At 39.2% G+C, this 13,307-nt stretch overlaps 1 protein-coding gene and 1 pseudogene across 17 annotated transcripts in view; one reads left to right on the top strand and one right to left on the bottom strand.

Moving 5' to 3' along the window:
- Window positions 1–13,307, bottom strand: part of ARHGAP26 (Rho GTPase activating protein 26) — a 418,456-nt gene that overhangs the window by 247,256 nt on the left and 157,893 nt on the right. For all 17 annotated transcript variants that reach the window (XR_012031158.1, XR_012031159.1, XM_072826299.1 and 14 more), the window contains one exon: window positions 12,966–13,044. Coding sequence is in view for 15 of the 17 variants with exons in the window: in XM_072826299.1 (XP_072682400.1) it covers window positions 12,966–13,044 (79 nt within the window). In the remaining 2 variants the exon portion in view is untranslated. The remainder of the gene's footprint in view (window positions 1–12,965; window positions 13,045–13,307) is intronic.
- Window positions 11,452–11,741, top strand: LOC140633577 (large ribosomal subunit protein eL37 pseudogene; annotated as a pseudogene).

The following is a 13,307-nucleotide window of genomic DNA, read 5'->3' as shown; positions in this document are numbered from 1 at the left end:
GTAAAGTACCAAAGCAAGATATCATTATCCATCCAATACTATCGAGAGAAAAATAGCACTTATTTCTATAAAGCAGTTCCAAGAGAGAAAGTAAAAGATGTTCCAACTTATTTCAACACTAGATAACTCCTCCCCTAAAAATAAAACAAATACAAAATATCTATATCGATTTACCCTAAGAATACTGATGATTTCCTTAGTCTGGCTGAAATAAAGCTCTTTGTAGATCAAAACTAATGAGCAATGATTAATTATAAGAAGGCATGTATTTCTAACTGAGGAATCTTAATTCATTTTCTGGCTCCCCTCATCCCATACTCTATTTTGCTTTGAAAAAAAAAAAGAATTGAAGGTGGGGAGGTGGGGGGAGGTGAGGAGGGGGATAGAGGGAGACCTCGCTTTTCTGGGCATTAGGTCAAGACCACACAGCATGAGAGCAATGGCAGGCAGTTGGCTGGGGGCTGGCCAGGGCCATCCTCTTTCTGCCTAGCCTTTGGCTGTAACCACTAGACCACACGTCTGCACTATTTTTCAGATGACCAGAAGAGAAGATTTTTTAAACCATACAAGAAAATCGCTTTGCTTAGTGTTTATACTTGTTCTGGTGTTTTCTTGCAAGGTCAAAGGGCAAAATTTTTTGAAACACACCTAAAAAGAAAACAGTCACATTGGCATCATCAGTCCTCCTGACTTGACCACAGTGGAGCCCGATTCAGCAAACCCAAGGATAATTTTTTATAAAATGCTTATCTTGTTCCACACCTCACCACAAAGCAAACAACCTAATTCACAGACTTCCTAATATTCAAAATGCCTTCAAATCTGTCAATATTTTTTAAAATGCCATCCTTGATTTGATCACTATCAAATATGACCACTTTCAAGTTTTTATGATGTAAGAGAAAGCTACAAAAATGGACCTAAGAGCCAGTTCAATCATTCTTCAAATTGAACAAAGTCACTCAAAAGATCTTTCTGTTATTGACTGCCTTTCCTGCCGAGGGAAAAAAACTGAAGCTAATCCAACCATAATCTCCACTCCCATGAATCGCTGCCATAACATCTGAGAGAGAGCCAACAGCAATTGATGCTGCTGCTAAAGGCAGGGTCACACTACAGAATGTCTATTCAGATATTACAGCCTCAAATGTCTTTAAACCAACAACTGCAACACAGATAATAAACACAGTAAGTTGCACCAGGAAGAATATATGATGTGAGTAGTTAGGACAGAAGACAAAATGTTCAAGAGACATAGATGTTTTTTTAAGAAAACCTACAAACATGAGGTTGAATACCTATCAGACCGTTAGAAGCATACAGAAATGTAAGTGGTTTGACTGTGGAAAGGAATTATTACCTAGATGGAGGGAGGACACTGATAATAGTCCCCAAATCCACCCCAAGATGGGAAAGAGACAGAATGCTGTCCTGATGGAAGATTTTAACTATCTTGACATCTAGTGATGGTAATGTGCCTTTAAAAAGCCAAGCCGCTAAACTGATACAAGTTAAATGAAACCAAAGAGCTGTGATATCTAAATGTAATATGTGATTCTGTATGAAATTTGAGACCCTCTCCCCTCAAAAAGATATATATTTATATATATTAAATATATATGTATATATATGTGTATATAAAATACCCACACACATAAAATTACTAGGACAATTAGTAAAATTTGAGATCTGTAAAACAGATAATATTATATCAAAGTTAATTTCCTGGTTTGATCATTATACTATGGTATATAAGATGTTAATATTGTTAATATTTTGGGTATCTGGGTAGAGAGTAATATGGAATTCTTTGTACTATTTTTGTCTTTTTATAACATTTTTCTAAGTCTGAAGTGATTTTAAAATTAAAAGTTAAATTTTAAAAGCTAATACACTCACACATGTGCACGTACACACACACACACACATACACACATACGCCTCTAATAAATTCTTGCTTGCAAAGATGTCATCTTCCTGATTGAAGAAACAAAACAGGTGACTCTTACTTTGGCCTTAATTCTGACTCAAATGACCAACTAAGTGGTGACAGAAACCTTCAGAGTTACAGAATTACTTATGCCAGCCTCTTCAGAGCTTGGGCAGTAGTTAACCTAGACCACAAAAATATATATTCCCCCCAAATTTAAAATCATGTGTAATTAACAAAAGTGGGAAGGGGGCAGAAGAGTGAATGCCCTCTAGAAGAGGTATAGATAGTGGCAGGCATCCCGTCTCTCTTCTTAGAGACAAATCCAGAGGTGGGAGGGCTGAAAGGAGCACTGCCCATCAGCTATACAGAGGGGCACATCTGGGTCAGGGCCCTTGAGCTGAGAGCCCTTGCAACTCTCAGAAACTACAGCTCCTATGGCTCCTTGAGAAGGAATGGGACATTTTCTATTCAGGAGTTAGAAGGACCTTGGTAACAGCTGGCTAAGTCTGACAGGTTGCCAATGCTGTAGAGTACACAGGTACAGAGGATCTTCAGGTTCCTGTTCAGGTCCTGTAGCCTGGCAAACTGGGACAACAGGAGCTCAGGTGAGACGTAAGAAGTGCCCCTTGTTATTCACCACTCCAAAACCCAGCAGCAGATGTGGGCTGCTAGAAAACAAGAGGTGCCATCAAGGATGAAGTGAAAAAGTCATAAAGAGAACACTAGAAAAAGTCAGGTTTCTACATTGGGCTTTAGAAAGCAGAACTGAGAAAAATGATGGGTGTAATCCCAAGGCCAGAAATTTGAAAAAGGAATAATAATAGTATTAGAGAAAGCATGAATCACTTGCCATACACTGTTTTATGTACCGTGTATATGCTGCTGCATTAAAAATGTGAAATATGAACGACTGAGAAACACACACACGATATACAGTATTGGCAAAAGTTTGTAGAAAATAGGCACCTTTGCAAATGAGTAGAGGCAGTATAATTTAGTACATTTTTGTAGAGAGAGTAATTTGTTAATATTTATTAAAATATTCAATGTGCCTACCACTCAACATGCAATTCCACCTGCTATGTATCCTGGACAAAGGCTCAAATAGGTAAACAGTGAAGTACATACAAGGATTTCCATTCTATCATTCTGCACACTACAATGATGTGATGAAAAATGGACAAGAGCCTACATGTCAAAGACTAAAGGTTAAATAATCTACAGAAAAGCTATATTATGTCAAAAATTCTATAAAACAGAAGAATTTGTTTCTAGATGTACATGTATAGGAAATAAGTACACAGAAAGTTCTGAAAGGATACACACTACACATTTAACTCAAGAGAGGGACTTCCGCTTTCCATTATGGTGAGGGATGGAAGGTCTACAATCAAGTATGAGGATACTAGTGTAACTAGTGCTCATGACAAACACCTTAAGCCTAGAAAGGTGGCAGAGTGTAAATGAGGTCAACAGGCTGAATGAGCTCCGAGGCTTGCAAAAAAAAAAAAAAACTGAACGCAATCAAAAGGGATTTTGTTTATACTCAGACCAAAAAAGTGAACAAAGAAGTGAGAATATTAAACAGTGGATGTGTGGAAATCCATAAAAAGTAGATGGGGGAATGTCAGGAACCAGCCTCGGTTAAGAACAAGTCACACAAAACCAACCACACTTTGACTTTCCTTAGGTTCATTCACTGATTATTTGACAGGTGTGTACTGAACACCTTCTCTGAGCCACACACTATGCACAAAAGATTTAAAAACAAAAAATTAAAAAACTTGATTATGCTCCTGCCTCCTGAAGAAGATAATCCAGCAAGGGTACAGATATGAATCAAATAACCAAATCAATTTACTATTAGGAGGTGAGACAAGGGCTTCAAAGTCAGGAACCAAGGATCTCCAAAAAGCTTTGCAAAGAAATGGAGTCTATAGACAACACAGGGGCCCATGGTGGAAGAAAAAAATAAACCTTTATTTGTACTAGCCTTTAACTGAACTTTAGCATTTCTTTCTACATGAACATGGGCAACAAACGACAGTAGTTGTGATTCTGCCACCAATAGAAATCACAGGCATTTCCAAAAAACATTAGTGCTGTTGCAAATAATCTGAATTGTCATTTACAGGATTTATCAGACCTGCTCTTCCTTTTATCATTTAATGTGGTAATAAAGGAGCATATATTTATATTGCAAGTCATTTTAATATTTTGGTAACTATTTCCACATATTTTTTTCCTTTTTAAAGGAATTTATTTTATTTTATGCATTATTCTGAGAAACAACCTAAAGGCTTTATCTGATTGTCAGACAAATCCATGGCACAAAAAAGATTAACAATCACTCACCTAAATTCTGGTACAAGTATATAGGTATGTATCTAAATGAACTACAAAATCAAGGAATTTAATTACCCTTATGCACATGGTCTCACGTAATGAAAGCAACCCAATTTCTCCCCAAAATAAAATAAGATAAAATAAAATAAAACAACTAACACTCAGTTATCTTCGACCCTTTAGTTTTGACTCTAGTTGTTCAACAAATATTTGCTGAGTGCTTACTTTGTGCCAGCCACTGCACAAGACAATGGGGAAAGAGCAGCAAACCAACTGTATTAAGGTGGCCTGTCATCATCTTGGATCCTCACTGTCCCTCAAAGTAACTGTTGGACAATCTATAAATGTTTGCTAAATGCTAAAAGAAGAATGCCTAAGACCAGAATAAGTGCCACCAGCATGTTATGAAGTCATAACACTCAAACAAAAATCTTCTAGCTATCATTCCATTTCTAGGGAAAGTTTCACCAACTCCCCAGCATAAAACCCAATTTCACCTGATTTTCTCTTTCCTCTCACTTTGTATCTCACATTGCTCAATTAGTTTGATTTTTATGAGAAATTATTCTTCTGAAGAACATCTAACCAAAGGCAACAAGGACGAAGTGAATAGTATTAAATTCCATTTAAGACTTGCACACACACACACACAAAAAAAAAAAGACTTGCACACAGGGCAGCCCTGGTGGCTCAGCGGTTTAGTGCTTGCCTTCGGCCCAGGGCGTGATCCTGGAGTCCTGAGATTGAGTCCCACTTCGGGCTCCCTGCATAGAGCCTGCTTCTCCCTTTGCCTGTGTCTCTGCCTCTGTCTCTCTCTCTGTCTCTCAAGAATAAATAAAACAAATAAACAAACAAACAAACAAACTTGTACACATTGGTAGGATAATAGTATGTACTATTATGAATTCTACTGATATAAAAGCATTCACAGGGGGGATCCCTGGGTGGCTCAGCGGTTTAGCACCTGCCTTTGGCCCAGCGTGTGATCCTGGAGTCCTGGGATCGAGTCCCACATCGGGCTCCCTGCATAGAGCCTGCTTCTCCCTCTGCCTGTGTCTCTGCCTCTCTCTCTCTCTCTCTGTGTCTTTCATGAATAAATAAATCAATAAAATCTTTAAAAAAAAAAAAAAAGCATTCACAGGACTCAAAGACAAAGCCTGAAGCCAGCTTTTTTTTTTTTTTTAAGACTTTATTTATTTATTCATGAGACAGACAGAGAGAAAGAGAGGCAGAGACACAGGCAGAGGGAGAAGCAGGCTCCATGCAGAGAGCCTGATGTAGGACTCGATCCCGGGTCTCCAGGATCATGCCCTGGGCCAAAGGCAGGCGCGATACCGCTGAGCCACCCGGGCTGCCCTGAAGCCAGCTTCTTGATCCAGTAAGAGAAAAAGAAACACAAGCAAAATAATAATAGAGATCTAATCTAATTTCCCAGCAGCTTGGGGACAAGTGGGAGATATGTAAAGCAAGAGACCTCATCCTCAGACTCTTCACCTCACACTATGTGGTATTACAAAGAAAACTCTCACAAAATGGGCAGGACTATCCTTCCAAACCATCACACCACTCATAAAGGAGTGAGAACTGCATCATCACACAAGAGCTTAGTGATTTCACCCCACACCTTCTTAACCATTCAGACTCCTCTGATCACTTATTTTACCACGGAAAGGAAAATCTAAGCACTTGCAGTGGAATGGTGAGGTGAGCTTAGCATACAGCTTGGGCTGATAAACTGCCAGGCCTGGGATGCATTATAGCAAAGGAGACTACAGATTACTTCATAATCTTCTATTCACAGATTTCAAATTCAGCCTGACTGCTCAGTGAAATCACTTTTTGCATACTACTGCAAGCAGTCCCTGCCTACCCTCTGGTGAGCCCAGGCAAGGTAACTTTAAATAAACTCTGTGTTCAAATGAGCCAAGTAATTTAGAAATGCAAGCTAGAAAGAGAATCTGGTTATCCTACTATCTGCCCCCTCTCTAAAAGGACAACAGTAAGAACTAACTTTTAATGGGCACTTGGCCACGTTCAGGACTGGTGCTAATCACTTTATGTATATGTTGATCCTTACAAAAGTTTTATAGGAAGGTATTATTATTATTATCCTCATGTTTGCAGGGATTAAGTCATTGCACAAGGTGAGAGACCTAATAGTGGTGAGTAGGGATTTAAACTTGGGCTAGCTGAGCCTACATTCTTTTTTTTTTTTTTTTTTTAAGTAGGCTCCACACAGCATGGAACCCAATGTGAGGCTCCAACTCATGAGAGTGAGATCAAGACCTGAGTCGACATCGAGTCAGGCACTCAACCGACTGAGCCACCCAGGTGCCCAGAGCCTACGCGACATTCTTAACCACCGTTAACATTCTGCTTCTGATCCTAGAATCTGATCTTAGTAGTAATCAATCTTACTTTTTTCCTTTAAATACTCTAAACAGCTCTTTCAGGTATCAGGTGCAAATCATAAAATCCAATGCAACTACTCATTTACACTCTGAGTATTTATACTCTGAGTTCTTGAAGCACTTAGTGGGGGCTACAGTTTGGGCACAGCAGAAAAAAGTGAGGAAGGGTACCACACTGTCTTGTCCTCACTAGAAGACTGGTGTTTTCCTTAGTCTCTTTCTCTTTTCCCTTCAATCACTGCAGGAGGCACAATAAAGCAGCTCCACCTAACAAGGAGGGTAGATACAATTCAACCACAGCTTCCTAATAATTTAGTGGTATGTGTGTTGTAGTAAATATAGCATAGAGCTGAAAGCTAGGAGACCTGGATTATCTACCCAAGATCAACCACTCACTGACCTTTCCAGGCAGTGCTACCGCTTATATAAACAAGGGTGTGACCATGCTCCACGACTAGGAGGTTCAGCCATATGAAAAAGCCAATCTCTGGCCATTTCTGACCTACAAAAGTGTCAATTTCATAGTTTCAACTAATACATGGATTTACATACAATCTTTCAGGCTACACCACCTGCTTCTTAGCTTCCTAATCTACTTCTACCTATTTCTGACATCCGCCAACCTTCTAACCCCCTGGCTGTCAAGAGAGATTCAAGGAGTGGTTCATTAGAGAAATATTTAATTTCACCAAAGAATCCTTGGGATGTGAAAGAGGACTAATACTTCTAAAATAAGGAGGTAATAGAAGCAGTTCCAGACAGATGCCACTAATCACAGCTAAGGGAATATACGGAACACAGTTTAAAGAGGCTGATCCAGGCTCTAAGGCTCCAAGTTATCCTATTAGTCCCACTGACTTGCTGGGTCATCTTTCCATAGTGTAGAAAGAATAATAAATACTTCAGAGTGTGTGTGTGTGTGTGTGTGTGTGTGTGTGTGTGTGTGTTGGCAATAATGGAGGGCTGGTAGTGATTAATCAGCTTGCTTTCAGCCCGCATGCTTACGCGCATTATGTAAAGGGAAAAGAAGAGATAACTTCAGTTATAAGAACTGAGAAAAATAAATTTGTGTCTCTAAAATTTTTCTTTGCTATAGTATTTATGCAGCTTGAATCAAGGTTTCACATTCAATATAATAGGGAAGGTCTGGTCCCATGCCTGAGACTATTGTCACAGAAGATTGAAATAAAAGCTTATATGGCTACAAAGGTGAATCTATAACTTGTCAACCCAGATTTAACAGAAAGTTACGAAAATCTAGCAGAATAACTTTGAAGCTTTATCTTACTAACTAGCTGATTGAGTTTTTTTTTAAAATAGTTATATACTTTAAAAAAAAAGTTATATACTCACATCTGTATGCCTTTTATTTTATTTTCTTGCCCTATGCTCTGACTACAACTCCCAGTACTATGTTGAATAAAACTTAAAAGTGAACATCTTTGTCTTCTTTCCATTTTTAGGAAGAAAATATTCAGTCTTTCATGATTAAGTATGATGCTAGTGGTAAACTTGTGGTTTTCCCTCTTGGCTAAGCATCAAAGAACAAGCTCTTCGAATAGAAACTGAAATACAGATACCAGAGTGGGGAGAAGCTGTCACTTTTGCCTACCTCATGTCTTCCCCCTTTCCTTATATAACAATGCTTTGATTCTTTCCTGAGGGGAAGCCAATATTCCCCACCACCACAGTTCTAGCACAGTAGGCAAGTGAGCTAGATCTGGCCAATTCATCTATTCCACCCCTGGTCTAAGTATTTAGTCCAAGAAAATTTAAATATGGGACTTCTTTAAAGTTATTACATAAGGCTCTCTTCCCACTAGACTTACAGATTAGGGATCAACAAAGTATGGCCCATGACTGAAATCTGGCTTCTACCTATTTTTGTAAATAAAGTTTTATTGAAATGTAGTCATACTTGTTCATTTGCACATTGTCAGTGGCTGCTTTTGAGCTACAACAGCAAAACTGAGGAGCTAAAATAGTGACCAGAGGACTCCCAAAGCCTAAAATAATTACTATCTGACCCATTAACAGAATAAGTTTCACAACTCCTGTTCTTGATAATATAATGTAAGCCTTGAACAGTTTGGAAGCTTATCACCACCATCTGGAAAGAATCTACTAGAAACAACATCAACACAAAAGAAGAAACCAACTCCAAATATTATGGAAGTTGCTAGATTCAGATGGCCCAGGACTAATATACCCCAACTTTTTTCAGTTCCATAAGCCAATAAATCCAGATTTTTCCCAGGCCAATTATAAATGAGGCTTCCTTCATTTGAATTCAAATTTGCAACACAGATAAAAACTATAATGTTCACTGCAGAACCACAACTCTAATTTCTTCCTCCATTATATATCCATGAATACCATAAAGACATTCAAAATTATTTTCAACTAGAAAGTCACTGAGCACTAAAAACTGTAATTTAGGGCAGCCCCGGCGGCGCAGCGGTTTAGCGCTGCCTGCAGCCTAGGGCGTGATCCTGGAGACTCTGGATGAGTCCCTTGTCGGGCTCCCTGCATGGTGCCTGCTTCTCCCTCTGCCTGTGTCTCTGCGTCTCTCTCTGTGTGTGCGTCTCTATGAATAAATAAATTTTTAAAAATTCTTTAAAACTGTAATTTATATAACAATTAGCTAAAGTGTAAAATCAACTAATTCAGGGCTCACTTAGACTCTTTTCCCAACCAACCATCATAAAGTGTTATTAAACGATAAAAGAACAAGAAGGATGCAAACCAAAGTTACTTCTCTCCAAAAAAAAAAAAAAAAAAAAAGAATCCAACACTGAATAATCATTCACAGAACAATTGAGCTCTAAGTACAAAAACAAAAGTTAGGTACTGCCATTATAATCTCCCTGATATAAAGCAAACACTCCAAGACCATCTAGAGAAACAGGTTTCAGCTTCTCTTACTAAAGCCAAAACTTCTAAGGGGACAGATTTAACTAACTAGGGAGATTGTGATTAAAACTGGAGCTGTTAAATGTCTACTGGGTATGTTATCTCCAAGAATGCTCCCTTGAGGCTCTTAGCAATGGGAGACAAAATTAAGCCTAATATTCCTGCCACTTAAGCAGTTATCATTTGTCTGTTTCTCTCTCTTGAGGAAACTGAAAAGTACACAGAGATGTGGTTCTCAAAGAAAGCTATATGTTCCTGTGAGGAAATAATTTTATATTATGTTTAGAAACAGAATTATTTTTTGTTTAAATTTTTTTTAATGTGTACATTCTGGAGGCAAGGAGATGTTTCTTTCAACAGCACACTTTCCATCTGCAGAAGCCAGATGTTAATCTACGGGAAAACTCAAGTGGTTAGTAAGACCAGTTACATACAGAGAACAAATATCAAGTGGTAGAGAAAGGGAGGAAGGGAACGTTTAAAATGGAGTTGGTGAAGCAGTTGTAGAACTGCAGCTTATAAGGGGTGGGGAGACCCAAAAACAGTGGAGTTTTTATCCATGCCAAAAACAGTATGCCCTGACAAGATTTTTTTCTTCCTGGGTATTTCCTTCCCTATAATTGAAGAATCATTCAAGAGAGTCAGATAAAGTATTATAAAAATGAAATGAGTAGGGATCCCTGGGTGGCGCAGCGGTTTAGCGCCTGCCTTTGGCCCAGGGCGCGATCCTGGAGACCTGGGATCGAATCCCGCGTCGGGCTCCCGGGGCATGGAGCCTGCTTCTCCCTCTGTGTCTCTGTCTCTGTCTCTCTGTCTCTCTCTCTCTCTCTCTGTGACTATCATAAATAAATAAAAAAAATTAAAAAAAAAAAATGAAATGAGTGAGAATTCTTAGAAGGCAGTTTCACATTTTACCTCTATTAATGATAAAAACCAACATGTCTAGGGCTACACGTAGGTTCAAATTCACCTCTGCCACTATGATGGAAACTCTCAACCACGCTTTAGTTTTCTCTTCTTTTTCCTGAAAGTGATAAAATACCTGGGATACTAGCTGGGCCCATGGCTGCTTATGTTCAACCCAGATGTCTCAACCTCCTCTGTAGTCAGATGTGGCCAATGTAAGTATGTTAGGGCCAATGGAAATAATGTGCACCCCCTGGGTTCTGGATACTTTCATCTCCATTATCTGGCTGAAAAATAGCAATGACTAGTACAGCAACCTGGAAAGTCATGGGCTGAGTATGGCAGAATGACCCGACAAGCACGGACTGCTCACTTCCAGGCTTGGAGAGAGAAATCAACTTCTATGTTATTTAAGCTACTATACATTGGAGTCTCTTTATTATGGCAACCTAACCTGAACACTACCATTATAGCCACTTACTGTCTGTGCTACTGAGCCAAGCTACTGAACTTAAGGCTCACTTGCCTCAACTATAAAATGGTAGTATTTTGTGATGTCCTAAGATTATTTTTATTTAATAAGGTACTAAGAAAAATAAATTGGTTAAGGCATGTAATATGCCAAATCCATGACTTACACATACAAAAGTGCTCGATTAAGGGTAGGTGATAGCAGCAAAGGTAAAGGACAAACTAGGAAGCAGCTTTCAAAGGAATCTGACAACAAGCATTTACCATGCCCACAAAACCCTAATGGTAGCAATATCTATCTGCTATATATATGTAAAATATTATTTTATAATATTTAAAATATTTTAAATTTAAAAAATTTAAATAAACTTAACAAATATATAATAATATTTTATATACATACATATATATATAAAATATATCAGATGTGCCTTCCCTTCCAGTCTCTTCAGTCTTGGCTGCAGAAACCAAATGATGAAAGGGGTGTCATCATTTGGAAAGCACAGTGTTAAAACATACATTGTGCTGCCGCTGTGGCTCTAAGGTCTACCACCTTCAGAAGTTGACCTGTGGCAAATGTGGCTATCCTGCTAAATGAAAGAGAAAGTATAACTGAAGAGCAAGGCTAAAAGACAAAATACCACTGGGACCAGTCAAATGAGACACCTAAAAGTTATCTACCACAGATTCAGGCCTGGATTCCGTGAAGGAACAACACCTCAACTCACAGGGCAGCTGTGGCAGAAACCAGTTCATCTTAAGGATTTCAACAATTAGTCACACAATAAATGTCCTGGTTTTAAAAAAGAATAAATGCATATCTGCTTTGAGAGTTTCTATCAGTAACAACTTATTCAGAGGAAAAAAGGGGGTATCTTATATGTAGCACAGGAGAAGAGTTAAGGTTAAATAATGTTCAATTAGAATTTATCTGTTCCAAACTTTAAATGGCTCTTTAAATCTTGCTTATGTTATTAAATGCTGTTCAAACACAAGTTATTTGTTTCTGCTCAGTTGATTGAACAGAGTTTCACGTTTATATACAAAATAGCTGAGCAGAAAGACCCATCCATCAGTATAGATCACCTAACCCTGGTAGGCTGAAAAAGAGACATCACAAATGAGCTGGAATCATCTATACTGGATACCCATCTTTACGCAGAGTTCCGTACTCAATGGAGACTATGGCCTAATGTCCCCTGCACACATTTCCCCCTCTGGATAGTGCCTTTGCAAGTGATAACTACTGGCTCTCTGACATTGTAGATTCTTTTTATCTTTTGCTTGAGGAACATGGTTAGATTGTTTTCTTAGGTTCTATAACCCTGATATCTGCTGAACACTGCAGTTGAGATCCTTGGCACCAAGATAAGGCCACTGTTCTTGACTTTAGGGCCTCTACTAGGGCCTTCACGTGAGTTTAACATGTCACAAGATGCAGAAAAACCACAAGACTATATTACCCAGCAAAGGCCAGCAACTCAAAAATGGGAGCACAGATCACACCAGCAGGCATAGATTCTTCCATCTACACTGATAATCCCACTATGGATGCGGCTACCATGGCAAGGGGAGGCTGAACCACAAGACGATGAAAAAAGATACTACATAATCTGTATACACTTTTATAATCATTTATCCCACTCAAATAGGTTTCAGATAATGCTTTGCATCCACTTCATGGAGACATCAATGTTCAGTAGGCCAGACTCTGCCTCCTCTAAGAGAACTGAGGACACTACACCTGCCTGGGCAAAGGGGAGTATCACAAGCCTGAGAGGCCCGAAGGACTGAGAGGCCAAAGCTTGGGGACTAGCCACACAGAAGCAGTATCACTATCTAGGAATGTCAGTTCCAGATGCCCTCTGGTACACTGATCTTGAGAAACCAAGGCTTTAGATCAAGAGCAAAAATCAGTGCACTCGGGAAGCAACAAAAAACTCAGGGTCTTTATTTCTGTTCTACTTCCCTGAATTGTTACTTACAGGTTCCCGGCCATCCATGGCTTCCATCCAGAGCCTCCGGTCCTCTTCCGACAATGCCTGCATGGTGATAACCCCTGGCCTGTGGAGAAAGGAGGACACAGATATGAACCCAATGTCACAGGTAGAGAGACCTTGACAAAGAGTGAGGGGTTGCTGGGATTAACAACCTGAAGACAGGAACATACACAGCTTTCCAGTCTCAGAAAGCAAAGTCATCTCCTGAATGCCCCTGAATAAATCCATCTCCCTCAGGGAGCTAGGAGAAAACACAGCAGACATCACCCTACTTAGAGTTAAGGGACCCAAATGATTACAGTGATTCCTTTAGACCCTGTTTGTTCC

The sequence above is a fragment of the Canis lupus genome, chromosome 5 (assembly GCF_048164855.1).
Source record: "Canis lupus baileyi chromosome 5, mCanLup2.hap1, whole genome shotgun sequence".
Classification (NCBI taxonomy): domain Eukaryota; kingdom Metazoa; phylum Chordata; class Mammalia; order Carnivora; family Canidae; genus Canis; species Canis lupus.
This window is presented reverse-complemented; position numbering and strand designations above follow the sequence as displayed.